Source organism: Montipora capricornis, chromosome 7 (assembly GCF_036669925.1).
Source record: "Montipora capricornis isolate CH-2021 chromosome 7, ASM3666992v2, whole genome shotgun sequence".
Taxonomy (NCBI): Eukaryota; Metazoa; Cnidaria; class Anthozoa; order Scleractinia; family Acroporidae; genus Montipora; species Montipora capricornis.
This window is the reverse complement of record NC_090889.1, coordinates 29,467,275-29,487,274: the sequence shown is the minus strand read 5'-3', so window position 1 is coordinate 29,487,274 and position 20,000 is coordinate 29,467,275. Positions and strand designations below refer to the sequence as shown.

The 20,000-nt window shown below is 38.5% G+C and overlaps 2 protein-coding genes and 1 long non-coding RNA gene across 5 annotated transcripts in view; all 3 read left to right on the top strand.

Annotated features, from left to right (window-relative positions):
- LOC138056808 (uncharacterized) overlaps positions 1–254 on the top strand; it is a 6,350-nt gene extending 6,096 nt beyond the window's left edge. For both annotated transcript variants that reach the window (XM_068902707.1, XM_068902706.1), the window contains exon 7: positions 1–254. This exon is cut by the window's left edge and continues 122 nt beyond it. The gene's annotated coding sequence lies outside the window, so the exon portion shown is untranslated.
- Positions 255–2,199: 1,945 nt separating this feature from the next.
- The window catches only part of LOC138056807 (uncharacterized), a 30,122-nt gene continuing 12,321 nt past the window's right edge, over positions 2,200–20,000 (top strand). The window contains exons 1-6 of one of the 2 annotated variants that reach the window (XM_068902704.1): positions 2,200–2,669; positions 7,187–7,464; positions 8,740–8,893; positions 9,345–9,657; positions 10,855–10,883; positions 12,105–13,881. In XM_068902704.1, the coding sequence (XP_068758805.1) occupies positions 2,330–2,669; positions 7,187–7,464; positions 8,740–8,893; positions 9,345–9,657; positions 10,855–10,883; positions 12,105–13,075 (2,085 nt within the window). In that variant the 5' untranslated portion in view covers positions 2,200–2,329 and the 3' untranslated portion in view covers positions 13,076–13,881. Of the gene's footprint in view, positions 2,670–7,186; positions 7,465–8,739; positions 8,894–9,344; positions 9,658–10,854; positions 10,884–12,104; positions 13,882–20,000 lie in introns of those variants that run through there. The other variant, XM_068902705.1, reaches the window with a different exon arrangement.
- On the top strand, positions 14,568–18,017 carry LOC138055219 (uncharacterized). Its single transcript, XR_011133417.1, has 3 exons — positions 14,568–14,705; positions 15,925–16,076; positions 17,729–18,017. It is a non-coding gene; the product is annotated as an uncharacterized lncRNA (long non-coding RNA).

The window sequence follows — 20,000 nt, the reverse complement described above, 5'->3', positions numbered from 1 at the left end:
CATACCACGCTTGAAAGAAGCACTGTTACAGGCGAGGACAATCCCTACTATTATAAACTTGAACAGGTTAATGATTAAGACGATCAGACGAAAAAATGTCGGTATGGAAATCAGTCCATGATACGGAGAAATGTCAGAAAACCTGGCCACTCTTTTATTGGTCATGGCTGATGATCGTTCCAAAAATATTACACGCTTTTTTTAATAAGTGGCAAGCTAGTCTAAATTTTACACTATAAAACAGAGTCTCAAGTGGTGACAATTCTATCACAAATGATCACGTCCGCTCATGAAGGCAATTTAATAGGTTATGTCCAAAAACCACTTCACTTTTCGTCGAGCTGTAAAATCACATCTGTAGTCACTCCAAGAAAAGAAAGGAAATCCCTAGGAAAATGAATTAACTTTTCAGAATAGACTGGATTAGAAAGCAGGCATTAATCAGTATTGACGTACAAACCCCGCTGAAGTCCTGAATTTTTTTAGGCTTCTCTACGCAAGTGCTAAAATTGCGTCCATAACTGCGAGGATCGTAGCTTTACTTGATCTATTACAAGTGTTCGGTACCTGGATATGTATCGCGTTACAGTGTGAACGTGTTCCGTCGCTTTTCGTGGCAGTTAGCGAGGTCAATACGACAAGACATAAGACAAATTTCAGTCTCGATATCATGTCTTATAAAATATATCCTCATGAAAAGAATAGTGAGCATTGGTAAGCAAAGCAATGGTGCACAGAAGTGGGAAAGGCACAAGGTATTTTTCCTTGTGGTAGTTGAAATGTGAACTAAAGCTATAAGATTGACACCCTGCTAGCAGAGCCTCCTTTTGTCTTTTCCTTTACTGAGGAGGAGAAAAGGAGGCTCTGCCAGATCGAGTCAACTCTTTGAAGCGTCCACAGCCCGAACTTCTGGACTAGTCGTTTTTCCTGTGCAAGCATCCGTTTAGTGATAAAACCGATGGTTATAATTGAGCCCGCTGTCTGTTCCGTGAAAAACCAATATGGAGGCGTGATCTGGCATATTAGGCTTGGATTCGAGACTGTATCCTGGCAACATGTAGCGCATACTCAAAAAAGATCTTACTCGATTCACGCAGAGTCTTTCTCGAGAACGCCAAAATCGAGCAAGCAAAAGAAAGGCTCTGCCAGCAGGGTGTAAGATTTAATACACTGGAGTCGAAGTCTTTCTTCCTTGCGATGTTCGAAGCGTTTAACCCAACTATATTTAGAGTTTGTATGGAGACGCCATGTGGTCCACGAAAATGGCGGCGTGCCGGTAATCATCGAAAACATCTGGAGTTTACTTTGCGAAGAAAGCGCTTACTTTTCGCTCATGAGATAGAACACATCTCCTAATGTACTTGGAAGGCTCAAACTGCTGAGATTCATAAGAATAGATATTTTTTTTCAACCAAATAGCTTTGTATCGTGGTGACAATTCGGAAATTCAAAATGTTGTATTTTCGAAACGAAAGACGTCACGAACTGGACACTTGAAAAAAAGATTTATTTCCGAGTCTAGGTCATCTTCAATCTCCTTTAGATAAAAATTCAAAAGACCTTGCGATTTTGTTTTTTAGAATTTGATGACGTCACTGTGAAAACCATCTATTGTTTTCTTTCTTCTCTCGAGTGGGGTCCAAAAGGGGTCCAGTTTTGTACCGTCCCTGCTCAAGACCTATTGAAACCTTCCTTCAATTTCACGAAATAGTGTGTTTCTTTAAAGAATGGAAACACTGCGAAATTTGCACTTGTCAATGTCAATGTACCGGGTATGGCACCGTTCCCACGCCACTTTTAATTCGGGGTCGTATTGCCCTGGACAGGACAGCACAAAGGCGGAGTACACACAATCCGATTAAATATTGAATGTCGGCATATTATTATGCATAAAAACAGCTGTTTCCTTTTTAGAGAAGATTGATTCTGTTATGAAAAGAAACAGAATGTTATCAAATGTTGATTTTTTGTTGAATGATAATATTCAAAATCAGGAAAAACTTCGGGAAGAGCGACCGTCAAAAACTCATCGCCGGCTTCCCACAACTTCATACCAAAGGCGCACTTCCCCCGCAATTAGCGTAATTCGGCAGGTTTATGCAGTCAAATATTAATCGGATCACAAAAGAACCGTTGTCTTCATCAACAGATTATCATACCTCCGTGAAATCGTATTGTATTACAGTCACGAATGACAATAGTGTGATGGTATGCATCATTTCCGGTTACTTCATTTGGGACCTATTGCGGTTAGTCTTTGAGATTGGTCGTTTGGGTATTTCATAGTTCAGACAAACAGGGAATTCACCAACATCAGCATCTCTACATCATGAATTTTGCTCTTGTTGGACTTATCTTGGTTATATTTGTTGCGTTAAATCATTCCCTTGCAAGGATTATAACAGTTGACAGACGATCCGATGGAATTGACCATTTCGAAGTTTTGAGAGATGACGGTGATAACCTTTGCGCATCTTCGGCGAAAGCTACTGAGTTCTGCGCAAAATACGGAGCTATTCATGTGAAAAATTCCAGAGCTTGTACCGGGGAAGAAGAAGCGCTCTACTGTCAGTGCAATTCTACAGAATCAACCTTCCTTTTGCATGAAGAAAGATGTGTTAAAGACGCAAATTTATCGCAGTATCTGTACGGTGCAGGGGGTTTCACGGGTAAGTGGATCCTTAATTTGAGTGTTTTTCATTTTTCGTCATCTTCTGGACTTAAACATTATTAGAAATTGAAATGTAAGGTTGACTTTCAATTTTCAACGGGCTGAAAAATAACTTAAGTGTATGTCTTGACCTTGCCGAAAGAAGTACGTAAATTAAGTCTTATGACATGCGAAATAATTTGACGTTAACTTTCATTTCCTACCACTTTTCATGCATCTCGCCTTTTTGTTATGATATGTCAATACTTGTAGTTAGTAGATCGATGGTTGCAAAAACAAACTTGGTTATGAAACTTTGGTTATCGAAAATTCACGGAGTTGGAGTGTTAATAATTAAGAACGATTGGCTGAGGCTATTGCTCGTTTCAACCAATTTAAGGCTAAAATTGGTTGTTTAAGGTTATCTCTAGCATCTGACTAATTATTAATTATTGTCTTTGACTAAACAGCTATCAAGCAAGTTCTAAAAAAAGCTCTAAGGTTGTAGAAAGATATTTTCCATGGTTATTACTGGCAGTTGCCTGACCTTTGCCGTTTCTCGCTACATGTACCGTGGTGCTAAATCTCTCCATTATGAAGTATAACTTAATACGGAGACATGTGTGCCATACCTTTTTGTAATGATCTGTCAGTTGACAATAATGAGTATAATAAAAATCGATGTCGGTTGATAACAGATGACTAGACGATGATATCAAATTATCCGGCGAGTTATCCTTTGCTAGGCTGGGCTATTTTATCGGTATCTATCTATATCACATGAATTGATTTCCTTGGCAATTGTAATTGCGGAACTTAACCTTGCCTGGACGGCGCTCTTTTCAAAAAGAGGTCAAGGAATACTCCACCGTTTAACTTCGAAACATCGCTAAAAAAATGTAGCTATAATCTGTCATGTCTTTTGCAAAGCATTCACCATACAGTTACGATTTAAACAGAAATTGTCTTCGTTATCCCATTTAAACCCATGGGTGTGCCTGGATCACAATTTCCGGTATGTATTTAGATAAGTTAAGGTGTGAGTTAATCAAAGATGTTTGGCAACGCTCCCTTTTACATGCCCTCGAGAAAAATTATTTAATTTTCGTAGAGTTCCCAAAGCCTACGTGAATCTTAAATCAGGATATTTCTAATTTTTTTTGAAAACTCGAGAATAATAAAAGGCAAGAGTTACAATAGAAATATTCGAAACTATCGTAAATTTGTGGTAAGACAGCCTAAAAAGGGTTTATAATAGACTCAAGAAGAGCGCTCGCATTCGAGTCTCAAAATGTGATTTGCGTCTTCTCCGTTCTCTACCATCTACCCTGCTCCGAAGTTAATTTAACACGATGTGGATAGTCACGCTGTTAAAGTGAAGCGGTTATCTTCACGTTCTTAATTGTGAGATTGGACTAAAATGATCTCATCATTTTTCTCGGTTCATTGAACATTCTGACAATAGGGCCGTTTATACGAGAGAAAATAAGCCGCGGCTAACTCTGGCCGCGGCTTACGTAAGCCGCGAAAGGAACTATTTATACGAGTATAAACTCCCCGGCCAGGATAAGCCGCGGCTTGAGAAAGCCGTGAACGTAGATTTTGTACCATTTATACGGGGTGTTCGCGGCTTACGTAAGCCGCGGCCAGAGTTAGCCGCGGCTTATTTTCTCTCGTATAAACGGCCCTAATGACCTAAGTTTTTGTCTTGCCGATTCTTTTCCTATTCTTTTTTTTTTTTTTTTTTCTTTCATTGTAAAACGAATAAAAGTTGGTTACTTCGAGGTCTCTTTGCAAGAAAGGGTTGATCAAAAGCATAAGACATCTTAGTACGATGTGAAATTTAAAGCGTGGGTGATTAAAATGTTCTAACGCCTTCTTTTCCCTTGCGAGCCTGTTATCCTTAAAACGCGTTTCGTTTTCGTATAGTTATGGAGGGAGGTTGGTTTTCTAGTCAATTTTTGGTGGAGTGTATGCTTTTCGTCAGCTGAAAATGACTCAGCTTCACCGCTTTTCTGTTCTCTGCTGAGGCACGGAAGTCTCCCAAACGTTTCGTGCCCGAAATTCTATTCACGAAGCTGCCATCGGCTTGTTTTGATTTTCTGGCTTTTAAGATGTTTTCAAGATAAAAAGCAAAATGATTGGGAAGTTTGATGACTTTTAAAAAACCTCTCGGTTCTTGAGACCCGAAAAGTTTAGGACATTCCAGAAACGAGCCCCTGCTTGCATGCCATCTTTCTCACCACTGTATTCTAAAATATTTGAGGATTTTTCCTAACAAATAAACCAATTTCGCTCCCGAAGTAAGAGACGTTTTCAACATTCTTATTTCTTTTCCGATGATGAAGACATTTTCCCCCAAAATATTTCGCTTGTCGCACACAATGAACAAAGTTTCTCTGTGCGTCGTGCAACCGGATGTTGTGGTCAACGTACGTAAGCTTTGGAAGATGTCACATACAGGTCAAAACGTGTCTTGTGAGCATAAAATGACTTTTATTTCTTCGGATTTTTGTAGCTTGTTTGCAGTACTTGCTATCGGAACCAATCAACTTTTTCATTTGGGTTTTCGTCCACATCACTTGTTGTTTGTTTCATTGAAATTGTATACAACAAGCGTAATTTTTGTCTCTCCTGAGGTCGTTATAGCTTAGCGACCCAATGCATTCCCTTAATAACTAAAAGTTACTACTAGCTTAAAGAAAACAACTTTTTTCTTCGTCTTTGCTTCCGTTCAAAATTTGTCATTAAGCCGGATAGGAACCATCCGTGTGACTCGAAAGTGCATTTCCCACTCACATCCACTACCGATAATCTATACAAGTCACGTTCTTTTTACATGACCTCAAACGCAGAGTTTTCTTCAAATTATACAGTTATACACTCTGCTTCTAAAATTAATTAGAATTCTGTATTTCAGCTCGATCTGGATTTGGTGAACGAATCATGGCTTGGTACGTTTAACACAAAAAATTGAGGATAAGTAACATAACGATAGCGGACCTAAGTTTCTTCTTCAATTTTGAAAGAACACCTGACTGCACAAGGAAGAAACCAGCACATTTAAAATACACTACAAAGGTGTCACTACGTTAAGAGTATAGATCCCTTACCTTAAAATATTAAAGTAATAATAATAATAATAACAATAATAATAATAATAATAGTGCTTAATACTTATATTAGACTCCTTCAAGTCCTTAAAGTGGTACTATGACGAAAATCGCATCTTTCCTATCTAAGTCATTTTGAAAGATAAACAAGTAGTCTGCGTGAGAAGAAAAATGCTGTTTACTTTTTTCAAATCATAATATGCAAATTAGCCAAGTGATGACGTCATACACTCAATCAAATTTTGTTCAAATATGATGAAAAGAGATATCTCAGCCAATTTGTATCAGAAATGTTCGATTTTTTTGCAGTAAGATTCTACTAAATGTTCTCCACAATATGAGCTTAACAGTTCTGTTACCATGGCATCATACAGGGTTCCAGACCTCCCTCATATTAAAAGCTTTTCTTGCTGCCTTTGGCGTTCCATTTTGATATCTGCTAACAGCACTTCATAAGCATGATCCAGCAAGCATATAAATATGTTAGCTCGAGTTTGTGGCCTTGTTTAACATTTTTCAAGCTGAAAATCACTAACATATTGAAATCAAGTGGGTGGGGACTGGAAAAGAGTGAGTTGACATGGGAACAGAATTTTTAATAGCCATAGGTGTGTTTCCTGTAGAACTATTAGACTACCAAGTTCCAATGGTCTGTGCTGCAAATTGGCCAAGGTAGCTCTATTTATATACTCAATGTAATATTGGTTTGCGTGTATGACGTCATCTGTCATCTCATTTACATATTTTACCCATTTTTCAAACTTAAATATCTCCGGAGCTAATGAAGATATTTGAAAACGGTAAATGGCGTTTTTGTTCTTTCATGGAATTCTATGTGATACACTCAAAAAATCAAGGGGTAAAAATTTGATCATAGTACCACTTTAAAAAGTAATTTGTTTAAAACAGTCTTCGCAGCGCAGCAACATTTGGAACATTTTAGGATTTAAATTTCTTTTATTTAAGTTTTTAACTTAATTGTAATATTGATATACTCGCCTTTCTTATAATTTTAGCTTTTTAACTTTTATATTTGTATTCATAGTTTTATTTTTTGAGGGACATAAGTTTATTTGCCTTTGGCTATTAAGTGTTCAACCCTCGTTAAATAAAGTCTTAGTTCATTCATTCATTCATATTGCGCGCTTTCCATGCAATGATCAAGCGCGCATTACAAGATCATAAAATTAAGCATCATAAAACTGACAATTCTAAATGTACAAACCTAATGTGTAATCGAAAAGGTAAAAACCCTAATGAATGCAATAAAATAAAACGTAAAAAAGAAAGGAAAAGGTCAATGAATATTAAACATTAAAGGCGGCTGTAAAAAGATGTTTCTTGATTGATTGATTGATTGATTGATTGATTGATTTGTGAGAAACGTGATATACGCTTTACATCTTTTCTCGCTTTATTATAGGCTTAGGATGTAAAAATCGCCTTGTAAAACACGATGCCGGAAGCTATGATGCATTTCGCCGTTGTGAGAAGTCCCCAGTCCCTACGCTTCTCACAAACACAAGTGATACAAGACGCTTCTCAGTCTGCAAAGGGCATTCGCCACAAGAGGTGGTCAGTTGCACTCTCGATGTTGGAAACTCTTTGTACTTTCTCCATGGACGATGGAGGAAAATGTGGAGACTAGAACCGAGAAAGAATGAATCGAGGGAAAGCAGTTTGGAGAAAATCCTAATTAAGGTGATCCAATAAACTCTTGTTCTTAGGCCATCGTAGCTTGGTTAAGAATATAACACAAACAGCGGTGATAAACATTGCATTCCAACGCATTTTTATAAAACTTGACGTTTCGTATGCTAGTCAACACACTAGTCACTTTTGAAAATGTGTGTTGACTAGCATACGAAAAGTCAAGGTTTATAAAAATGCGTTGGAATACAGTGTTTATCACCGCTGTTTGTGTTATTTTCTTAATCAAGGTGATCCAAGTTTCTTGTTTATCACTGACATAACAGGGTCGTAGTCAAGCAACCTTTAAGACAGATGAATAGAGCGGTTTTCAATTGACTGTTGTAAAACAAATACCAAAGTGCGAAAAGCGCAATGAACCGATCCAAATTGTAATTTGCTCAAAGCGCGGGAAAAATCATAAATGGTGCGTGCAAGTCGCCATTGGTTTTGGTTTTCCTTTTCATTGGTTGATAAACTGCCGCGAAATTTTTAAACCAATCACTAAGCGTAGCAATTGCAATCGCGTCAGGGCTGCGTTGGTGAGTGAATGAAAGACGGAAATTTGGGGGTATCAAATGAATTGAGCAGCGTAAGGAGATGAGAAAGCTGAAGTTTTGAGCGTTAGTCTTTCGTCAGCGCGGATTTAAGGCAGATGGTTTGTTACGGTTACATTGAAGCAATTGTCAACAAAACTCAAGGATATAGAGTGGCTATATCGCTTTAGGTAGGGTGTTTACGGGAAATCTTCAGTTTTTCACGAGTTTAAAACTCGAAAATGGTAATGTAGAATTCCTTTACTGATAAAGATATCGTTGCATCAGCGGCAAACAAGATGATCCTGAGCAAAAACGGTCTTTATCCAGGCGATTTGCCTTAAACTTGAAAAACGTTTGGCCGACTTTTTTGAAGATTACCAAATGCAATCCGTTTCAAAATTGTCCATGCTACTTTTTCCTCCTGTCGTATTTCTTTTACGTTGTTCAACGGTTTTAAGTGGTTATTGGAATGTTTCATTCTCCTTTTTGAGAATTTTGGGTGTCACGAAATTACATAATTTTGCGTGACATAGCCCCTTTAAATTTAGTACCAACTGTAATTACGCAAGTAGGATTGGTACACTTACAGATGATTGGCTTAAGAATCTCGCTCCGGGCACCTTTTCAACCACTGAGTGAAACTCCTTTGGAGTAAATAAGTAAGGAATAAAACTCAAAACGTAAATTAAAAGTTGCAACTAACTTATTGACTAACAAGGTTTAATGCATTTTCAATTATTTTTTTCAGCTACCTTCAAACATCTCAAAATGGAAAGGCTTATTTGTTCGTTTAGCAACAAACTGCGTGGTACGTTCAGAAATTAGTTTGAGACTTAGAGGACAACCTCCCGATGAAAATATTCAAGCTTGTCTTCTTCTCAAAATTAGCGGGTCCATTTCTTGTAAGTACAGCACTTTTATGTCACAGTTGATATATTGAGTTGGTTTCTAAGACAAGATTTATGAATTTCAATTTCTATCTGAAAAAATTAAAGGAAGAGGTTTCGAAGTCATCGGAACGTTGTTTTCCTGGCCAGCTTTTTATTAAAATTACAAATTGAGTTGGTTTCAATCATCAGATGATTCAGGTAGTTTTGAAGTTTCTGTATATGCCAGGGGGTGCAGTGCTGTACCCTTCTTCGCAGACATTCTTTCCTCCTGAAAGATTGCGTGACGAGGGAGGCTAGGGGTGCTGTAACACCCAATCAATTCATGAATAGAAAAACTGAAATGGTCGGGAATCTAGTTTTTAATCTACTGAAACAAACGGCAAAAATTAAGTCAGTTGTTTGATAATACATAGGAATATTATTTTGAAATTATTTTCTTGGTTTCTTTCTTTTCTTCTTACAGGGAAGCTGGAATCATATCAAATGAACTTTACTCAGACAATTCTTAGAAACTCTGTTTTTTCCGATCACAATAAAACGCTTGGAAAGAATGAATTTCCGGGAATGGTTTCAATTGCAACACAAAGAATCCCTACAAGTTCGATTCATGTTACAAGTAAAGTCGATGAAGCGAGAACAGACTCAGCTTGGGGTTGGCCGTCTAATTTCCTGGGAGCTTTCTTCGGTGTAGTCGTGGTACTTATAGTAATAATCACTTGTTGGCTTGCTCGTGAAGAACATCTTCGTCGAAAGAAAGGGTTGGATAGGACAGGAAGGTAATATATTTTCTGCTTTATGATGTTTATTTACCATTTTTTAAAACCCGGATTGACCCACACACAGCTCGCAAGGGTAAAATCATGTGAGAGATGAAATTGCAGGCAGGTTAATGGCTTAAGACCGACTTTCAAGATATTTATATATTTCGTTTTGTTCTCCCATTTGAAAGAAAATTTGTTTGAAAAACAACTTTGAAGAAAACCGACTTTTCCTTTTTTCAGTTCCAGTATACTTGGGCTAACTTGAGTCTTGGAACCTTACGGTCATCCATATTAAAGCCTGTCAGTTAGCCCGCGTAGCTGACGGTATTAATTTAGGGAGCTTAAGCGCGCGCGTTTTTGAGAGGCGGACGGCAACCGGAAGTGAGCTGTTTTCCCTTTTAACTTCAATGTCTTCACACAACCACATTTACATTGCTAAATATCTTTTCTCCGTTAGAGATGATTGGTATAAAGATCTGGGAGACACCACTGCCCTGGCACGAGTTTAAGAAACGGCTACGGCAACGGCAATGCCAAAAAGCAGTAATATTATTGGTTAAAAGGAACCAATATGATCGTGCTGCACGTGCGGCACGCTTCTTTGAACATTCGTCTCCCGTACTTGTCGAAACTACGGCTGGAAATGACCAAACTTTAAGGTTTTGACGACAACATGGACAAACTACTGTGAATCTTTAAGTCTCACTCTTTACTTCAAATCCGTCCTTACCAATCCAGTTATAGGACACTTCGCCCATATTGTATAATATAAACAAGATGGAAAGATGGAATAATCGTGAAATACTTAGGATAGCTCAAACTTATATTTGTAAGTGATGTTTTCGACGCCGTAGCCGTCGTGGTTTCTTCAACTCCCTATTGTTGGCGAGAGGCAAATTAACGAGCAGCCAAACCGCGCGGAGAATGGGAAGGGGCGCTAGCGTCCCTCCCCAGTTTCTCCCGCCAACAATACCGCCGGGTAAGAAGGCTACCTGTAGGTGGAAATTTTTTTGGGTTGATGTTTGACCTCAAAAAATATGTGTATTTAAGTGTTACCCCATAATTTTTTTCAAAATCTTTTCAAAGGTAACACGATATTTTGTTGTAAGTTTATTGCGTTATTCCCTATACAATTTTACATGTCATCCATTTACAACTGTATACAAACGTTACATTCATGGGATATTCATCAAACTTTTTCTTTGGTTTCAGCAAAAGACCCAAGAGACGATACACCGTAGGTTAGTAATAATAACTATTTTTATTAGCACGGTATAACAATAACATTCCACTTGTCTAGAACATACAACAACCAATACAGACGATTTTACAGTTGTTTGCTCGGTGACCTGGCCTATGAGTGACTGCGAGGCGGCTGGTGACCTTGTATTGATACAGACCTCACTGCTTTTATCATGTAAATTGTTTTGTTGTAATTCGAATTAGTCGACATTAACATTAGAAAAGCACAAAGGTTTGTATCAAAGCAGGGTCAACGGAAGCCTTGCTTCCATTCTTAGGTCAGGTAAGACTGTAAGACTTGTTTTTTAATTTGTTTGTAGACTGATGTTCTTAATCACAAAATGAGCATTTCGTAAAGACCCAGACCCAATTTTTTTCGTTTACGCGAATTACAAGAATGACCAAGTTGAGAGAAGCAAACTTTCAGTTAGCCAATAAATGGTCCCAAGAGAAACTGGAAACAATTCTCATGCAAAATTTTGGAGGGACAAACAAAGAGTATTGTTGTATTTGTGATATTGGCCAGTTGAGTTAAAGTGTGTTAAACTGTAGAGAGTTAAAGGGAGAGTTTCACGTCTCTGCGCATGGGCAAACTGTCACGTCAGCCCATTTAATTCCATAGTTATTGAAACAATCGAAAGCACTGATGCAGGAAACGGAAAAAATGCCCTAGAAGTGGAATTACTCATTGGAATAACATTTGCAATCATTTCCTTTGTGTTATGAACCTACTGCACTCGTGTGTTATGACAACTCGTTTGTAGAATAAAATCTTTTCCTCGTACAGTAAATTCGATGGTCAAAACTAAATTTGATATTTTCTGTGTAAACCCGCAGTGTCTTCCACCAAATTTGGGCCTTAGTCATTTAGTGTATTTGCTTTAATACTCTCTGTGTTTAATTAACATCATCTGGTTCAGTAAGAAACCGTAAAAATTACAACTGCTAGCGATAAAGCTTGGACATGCGCAAAACCGTGAAACTGTCCCTTTAAAGGCATGATTTCAGGAAACGTTTATCATCGAGCGTTTTCCACAGGCGTCGAATAGTGAATTCTTGCGAATCCCTAACAGAAGCCATAAAGTCAAGTGTTAATTTCTATCGGTTAGAATAGGTCGGTAGTGTGAGGTCTCATACGATCGTGAATTCTATCAGTAGCTTTTATCTTATGATTGTGGAAAAATGTATTTGCTAAAATCAGGATATGAATTAACTTGCAGGAAATCCAACGTACGAACGAGGCAGGGACAATAGCCTCGATTTGACGCCAATTTCAATTGTTAATCACTTGGATCCTTCTCCTTATGCAGTGGTTTATCAGCCGATAATGGACAACGCCAGGCCCAGTCCTCACTCCACCGGGGCTGGCTGCAATAACTTTTATGACACTCTGAAAAGTGTAAGCGAAAATGTTCTCCCAAGGAGGGCCTCTTACAAAGTCAGTCGAAGTTCAAAAGGAACGGCAACAGGATCTTCTGGTGCAGAGAGCCTTTATCAGAGTGTTGATGAATTAGAAGGCAAAAACACTGGAAATAGGATGAATGAAAGCGTTCTTGCTTCATTTGCAAATTCGAACAGAAGTCAATGTAGCTTAACAACGTTCCATCCAAGAGAAAAGCCAAGAAGCCATTCCGAAGGAATTTCTGTACAGAAGAAATCTGAGAAAAAGGAATCGGATGAAATTAATTTGGTTTGCGTTAATGCTAACGGACAAAGTTGTTTTAAGTTAGAAGAGGGAAAACAAAGACCGCAAAAGGAGACTAAAGGATTAGATGAAGGAAAAGGAGTGTTACAAGATGCAACAACAGCAGGTAATTTGACAAGCAGGTGTCAACCGTATCGATTGTCATCGCAGCAAGAGGACGAAAGGGTTGTTGAAAATGACCTTGTGACGAATTTTCCCTCATCACCATCACCCACGCCGAAACTTAATGAAAGAGATTATTTAGAGCACGAGAGAACACGTGGCTCGAATAGACATCCTCAACAGGAAGGTAACATTGCGAGAGACGCTTCTTATGCAAGCAACAGAATTCATGATAGCTTAAATCATGGATTGAGTGATCTGGAAATCGTCATAGACACAGACTGTAGTGAAAGGGATGAAATGGAAGACCAGTCAAACCGGGCAGACCCGTTTTATCATGTATTGGAAGGACCTGATCCTATGACATTGGCAACGTTGGTGTAAGAAGAGATGACGACAATTTCGCAGTGCTTTGCTGTATTGATTAAGATATTTGGCTTTGTACAATGCAGGCTATTGGTTGTATCTGATCGATGTCGAATCTCGATCGCCAAACATAATAAGTGGGGAGACAAGCCAAAAATTGTTAACTGAATCGAGACTTTTTGCGGATTCGAACGAGTTAAATGCGATTCTTATCGTTTATCTAACTTCGTCTCAATTCCTATAGGAATTCCCCAGGGGACAAGAATTGGCTCCTCATAGCATCACTAAACGACCTCAGTGCTTCGTCCGCGATGCGGAAATCCGCCGATAATACGACGGTTGCGAAAATCGTTTCAAAATGCGGCGTGGGTGTTTGCAAGATACAGCAAAACCTTTCAGGCTGTTACCTCTTTTCAGTGACATAGGTCAAAAATGTATTCTAAGGCTGAAACGGATTCTGCCTCCCTCCCCTCACCTGCATGCAGACGAATCGGTTTAGGAACTCTTTTATTATACTTTATGCCACTAGGACGAAGCTGAACAAGTATGGGATTACTTTCCGTTTGTTTGAACTTAATTTTAATTGCGTTTTAAAATCACACAATTTAGGTCTCTTGAAGGATTGATTAAATCAGTCGCAAGCATGGGTTATAACAGACAATTCATGCATTGCAAATCACGCAAGAGATCCATATCATGCTTTTATGTAACGTTCAAGTTACTATAGAGTCCCAGGTTACCTAAGACTTGGAATTAAGGTTTTGTTAATCGTTGGAACCACTTTGAGTGTATATTAATAAACTATTAAATATAATTTATGAAAAAGCAATATTTATTGAATTGTTTAGTTATTCATGTGTCTTTCCTTTCACTTTACTAACAGCTTGCAGCTGACTTCTATTTATTCGAAGTTTTCACTATCGCACATTTGCAAAGAGAATTCGAGACTACACAGTTGTTCTCCGGCGATTGATTACTTCATTCTCATTACGTTTTGCTAAACCGAGTAGTACCTTACCCTAAAGGGAACAGTTGCCGAGAGATCAGGGTGTCATTCTCTGTACTGCCCTGAGGGTGAGTATGTTGTATCGTGTTGGGTTTCTTGTGCTGGGCATGTGGTGCGGACACAGAAAAACAAATGTTCATCTTCGAGGATAGTATCCCGTTTCCAATATACAACAGAGTAAACCAATTGAGATTTGGTACATTGACTTTCCAAAGGACATTCAACTCAAAATGTCTCCTTTCTATTCGGTCATAGAAAAGAAAGAGTCATCGTGGTTTCATAATCTTGTGACCAATGGAAGGCGCGGGAAGTGTCATCATCTTCTGAAAATGAAATTTGCTTTGGTTTCGATCAATTATTTTGTATGATACAGAGATAACAACGCGGCACTCCTTTTTCCGGTAATCGGGGGCTATTAGCTTCGAACTCAGAACACTGCAGGATGTTCTTAAATGATTAAGATAAAGGATGGTGTTTCTTTAGCCATTACCCAGATAGGGTTACTGGCTTTCGGTCTGACTTCAGAGGCCTTTGTCAATATCAACGCACATCCGATTACTGAAGATATCAGCCAAAGCCTTCGTTGCAGTTCGTTGACGTACAGGTGTAATCGTACGCTCACGATCCGGAGGATCAAAACAGGTAATGAAATATTAAGTCGAAATTCTCACGATTTACAGCCATTCAAGGCGTTATAAAGACTTCGAAGGCTATGAAGTCTCGTGTGTTCGAAAGTGAGGGTGTTTTTTACCGAACGAAAAAGCGGATGTTAGTTGATTTGGAGACGGTTTTTGAAAAAAGGAATTCTGAGACAATAGAGGGAGAAAAGTGAGAGGTTTTTCAATTATCAAATACTTAAATGCAGAAAGTTAGTTATGTCAAGATCGTTTTGGATCAAACTGGTAAATTTCATGCATTTATTTGTTTGTTTGCTCGTTCAGTTTTTTTACTTTTTCAATGCTAACCGACAGACTTGATCGTGAAAGGATCTGAGACAGCCAACAATAAAAGGCATTTAGGTTCTTGTTATAATTAATTTCTGACTTTGTATCAACCTTAGCAGTGGGTAATCGAAAATACAATGGTACTCGACGTGAACTTTTGTGTGTACCTAGAATACACTTCTTCCGTACCTGCGCTTCCGTGTCAAACAATGGGCCATTTCCGAGTTGCTGTTTGACTCGGTTTCGAAGCGAGTCTTGGTGCTCGACTATTGAAAGGGAAATGAGTTTGATTTGCATAAGAATACGCAACTCATTTTCATTTTAATGGTTGTGCACCAGCACTCGCTTTGAAACTGAGGCATGCAGCAACTCGGAAATGGGCTATTCCAAGAGAAAATGAGGGGACAGAGAAGGAGGCTCCCGGTCCAGCCCTTGGGATATGTCATGTCCACGAAAGTTATTTTTACACGAACGGAAGTCTTCCGAGACGTCCGCATGCAGTCTAACCTCGGTCCGATGTTTGAAAGAAAATATATATTCATCAGCCTTCCACGTGCGCCATCATTTTCTCTTTTCACTAAGAACCTGAGAGCGAGGCAAGACTGCATGCGGACCTCTCAGAAGACAGACTTCCGCTAGAACAAAAACTTCCGCTCGTCTAAAAATAACTTTCGTGGACATAACATATCCCGGCCAACGACTTGAGCCTCCCTCTCTGTCCCCTCATTTTCTCTTGGCTATTCCTTTTGCCTATTCTCGTCCCAGTCTCTCCAAGTACTTCTTTTCGCTCGATCAGCTCTCGGTTGTAAAGAGAAAAGCCATGGCAACTAAAAGCAATTTTGTTGTTTATTGATTTTAGCCATTCGCTTGCTTTGTTTTTGCTTTTGTTTGTTAGTTAGTTTGTTTGTTTTTTGTAGTCTCCAACAGTAGTGATTGTAAAGAGGCACAGATTCTCACCAGAGATCCTTGTAAAATAGGACACATCAGCGAACGCTGTAATGTATCGGATGGCATTTGTGTCTCTGAACTGAGAAGGAAGAATGGAATGAAAATCAAGTTCAAGTTACATGTAGGTGTAATTAACCGAAGTGGAGGTGGCTAGCAGAGGATATTCGGAGTTTGAGTAGCCAATCACAGCGCGCCTTCAAGGCCATCCACTGTTTTAGTACATCCTAATTTGATAGACTATTTTACAGTTGTAGCTAAGTTACCTGGCTTAAGAATGGAAGCGAGGCTTCCGTTGATCCTGTTTTGATACAAACCTTCGTGCTTTTCTCATTTTAATTAAGACTAATTTAGCATTACAACAACACAATTTACACGATGAAAGCAGTGAAGGTCTGTATCAAGACAAGGTCTCCGGCAACCTCGAAGCCATTCATAGGCTAGGTCACTGAGCAAACAACTGTAAAATGGGCTATTCAATACTTGCACAATTCCATAATACACCTCTATTACCCCTAAAACTTTTGCATAACCATGGTGTGCAATTTCTCCTGGGACATGAAAATGTCTCAAGAGAAGTCGAAAACAATGCCTATGCAGATTTTTGAGGGATAAAAGAGGTGTATTACGGGATTTGTGCAAGTAGTGAATTGCTTATAGTCACTCTTATGTCATTTTATGAGCACATTGGGAAGACGATAGCCATAACCATCGCGCACCTGCAACGGTCTTTTAGGTGACACAAAGCTAACGGTTGTAAAATCTCTTCGTAAAGAAGTCTGCTTTCTTGGCAACGGCCGAAAGGAATCGACTGGTGCCCTGGACTCTGAATCTCGGTTGTCCTTTTGCTTGTTGCAAAGCGAAGGGCTTAAATCGTTTCACAAAGACGCATCATACAGTTGCCTTTGTACTGATTTCTTTAGAATATGTGACAAGAATGATCGCAATTAATTATCAATTAGTTTTAATATTTTTATTCATTTTATTTTACATGTATGTTTATAACTACATTAGTGATTATTTATTCGTGTATTCATTCCATACTGACTTGATGCGAAAGCGTTGGCTGTTAATAAAGAAGAAAGAGAAGTAGATGGCTTCACGGATAATCTGAGCGGAAGTCGCCATCAAAGTATAGTAAAGATGACTTCCTTTCAGTCGGTCGACACATTGGTCACTCAGATCTCAGGGCTTTATTCAACCAAACAATGTGACTGTTATTGAATCCTTGAAGAGCAGAGCTCCAAGAAAACTTTGTGACATTTATCACCCGTAATTTCTGGGCGCAGGTGACGTTGAGTATGAGCACACTTTGTGATGCTTATTAAAATCGTTCCTTTTTTTTTTTTAATTACACTCCTACACTTTACATACAATTATTACAGTACATTAAAATAGTGACAATACATGCTATTTACAATGTAATACCTATTAATTGTACATAACTATTAAAAGACAACTTACCAAAATAATTTGTAGTCCTGTAATATGATAATTTCAAACGGAAAGTACATTGCCTAAATTACCCCATTTCTTGTCGAACCAGCCGTTATCTTTACCCTTAAAATATGTGTAACGTTCTACTTCATACTTTATTATTATCTTGACCTTAAATCCTTTTAATATTTGAAACTAATGTTTCCTCTGCAGTCCCACAAGTGTAGTTTGCCAATAATATTCGGGAACTAAATAAAAAGTGTAGACTAAGTACCTAGTTACTGGCTCCTGGCTGCTCTAATTTTACTTATTGATGCTTTGTTTTTGATCTTGATACAGTGTCGGTGGTGTTCCAAAACAGAACCAATCAGCATAACCATCAGGCAGAACGCAAGTGGAGTAATCAGAACGAAGGCATGTGTGTACGAAAAACACTGTGAAACAAGACAAGGTGCATTACATTCTAAAGTGTAGTTCAGCTCCTTATTTTTGCCATAACTTTTAAGGGATATAACATTCAGTTAAGAAACATCCATGTGTGAAGCAAACTGAGAGAAAAGTTCTTTCACTCTCTGGGGCCTCACTAGCGGTTGGATTTTCCTCTACGTAAACGCTATTAACTTCTGAAAAGTCAGAGGCCGAACATTGAATAAGACATTTTTCTCAGGAACCTGACGAGTAACGACGTCGAAAGCACTGGTGCAACCGAGCAGAGAAATAAAGGATATTACATGGCCGGTTGGGGATGCGAATTTTATCTTCGAGTGCTGAAAGTATCTCTCACTCGTTTCTCTTCGCTCACTCAGATACTTTCAGCACGAGAAGATCGAATTCGTATCCCCAACCGGCCATGTAATGTTCTTTTTATTATATAGATATTGATGAAATGTCTAGATTTAAAACAACTTGTTTTAATCATTTTCGAAATGATGAAAAAGTGGTCACCAACCGGTAAAACACGCATATTGTGTAACATAAAACAATATTTGAAAGTTATGAGAAACAAATAATGATAATGTAAAATTTTGCAATAAAGTTGACTTCCGGAATGATATTCAACTCAAAATGTCTCCTTTCTATTCGGTCATAGAAAAGAAAGAGTCATCGTGGTTTCATAATCGTGTGACCAATGGAACGCGCGGGAAGTGTCATCATCTTCTGAAAATGAAATTTGCTTTGTTTCGATCAATTATTTTGTATGATACAGAGATAACAACGCGGGCACTCCTTTTTCCGGTAGTCGGGGGCTATTAGCTTCGAACTCAGAACACTGCAGGATGTTCTTAATGATTAAGATAAAGGATGGTGTTTCTTTTAGCCATTACCCAGATAGGTTTACTGGCTTTTCGGTCTTACTTTAGAGGCCTTTGTCAATATCAAGGCACAGATTAAGGACGATATCTGCCAAAGCCTTCGTTGCAGTTCGTTGACGTACAGGTGTAATCGTACGCTCACGAGCCCATATGACAGTAAGTCATTCAGTGTTACAATCCAGAGGAACAAAAAAGGTAATTGAAATATTTAGTGGAAATTCTCACGAGTTACAGCCATTCAAGGCGTTATATAGACTTCGAAGGCTATGAAGTCTCGTGTGTTCGAAAGTGAGGGCTGTTTTTACCGAACGAAAAAGCGGAGGTTACTTGATTTGGAGACGGTTTTTTGAAAAAAAGAAATGTCTGAGACAATAGAGGGAGAAAAGTGAGAGGTTTTTTCTATTAATCAAATACTTTAATAAATGCAGAAAGTTAGTTATGTCCAAGGTTCTTTTGGATCACACTGATAAATTTTCAATGGCAGTTATTTGTTTGTTTGCCCTCGTTCAGTTTTTTCACTTTTTCAATGCTAACAGACAGACTTGATCGTGAAAGGATCTGAGACAGCCAACAGTGCAAGGCATTTAGGTTCTTGTTTATATTTATCTCTGACTTTGTAATCAACCTTACCAGTTGGTGATCGAAAATACAATTGGTACACAACGAGTGAACTTTTGTGTGTAACCTAGATTACACATCTTCCGTACCTGTGGCTTCCTTGTCAAACAATGGGCCATTTCCGAGTTGCTGTTTTGACTCGGTTTCGAAGCGAGTCTTGGTGCTCAACTATTGAAAGGGAAATGAAGTTTGATTTGGTTGTGCATAAGAATAACGCAACTCATTTTCATTTTAATGGTTGGTGCACACCGGACTCGCTTTGAAACTGAGGCATGCAGCAACTCGGAAATGTGCTATGTTCCTTTTGCCTATTCTCGTCCCGTCTCTCCAAGTACTTCTTTTCGCTCGATCAGCCCTCGGTTGTAAAGAGAACAGCCATGGTAAGAAATGCACGCTTTGACTCTCTGTTTGGTATTTTTTTTTTTGTTCATCGTGTTTGCAAAGCATACCGCCAAATGCCAAAAATTTAAGATCATCAACAAATAGCTTAAAATAATAGGAAACCATAATCTATCATCCGAACCTTAATAAGACGGGTATCATCACACTTTCTTCATTCCATTTTCTATATAATAAATAGACACGTTCGGAAGGAGTTTGTATAGTGTCATTTATTATTCATATTGTTTAAAAGCACTTAAATTTACCACCCGCGCCGATTTTCCTCCAATGATAAAACC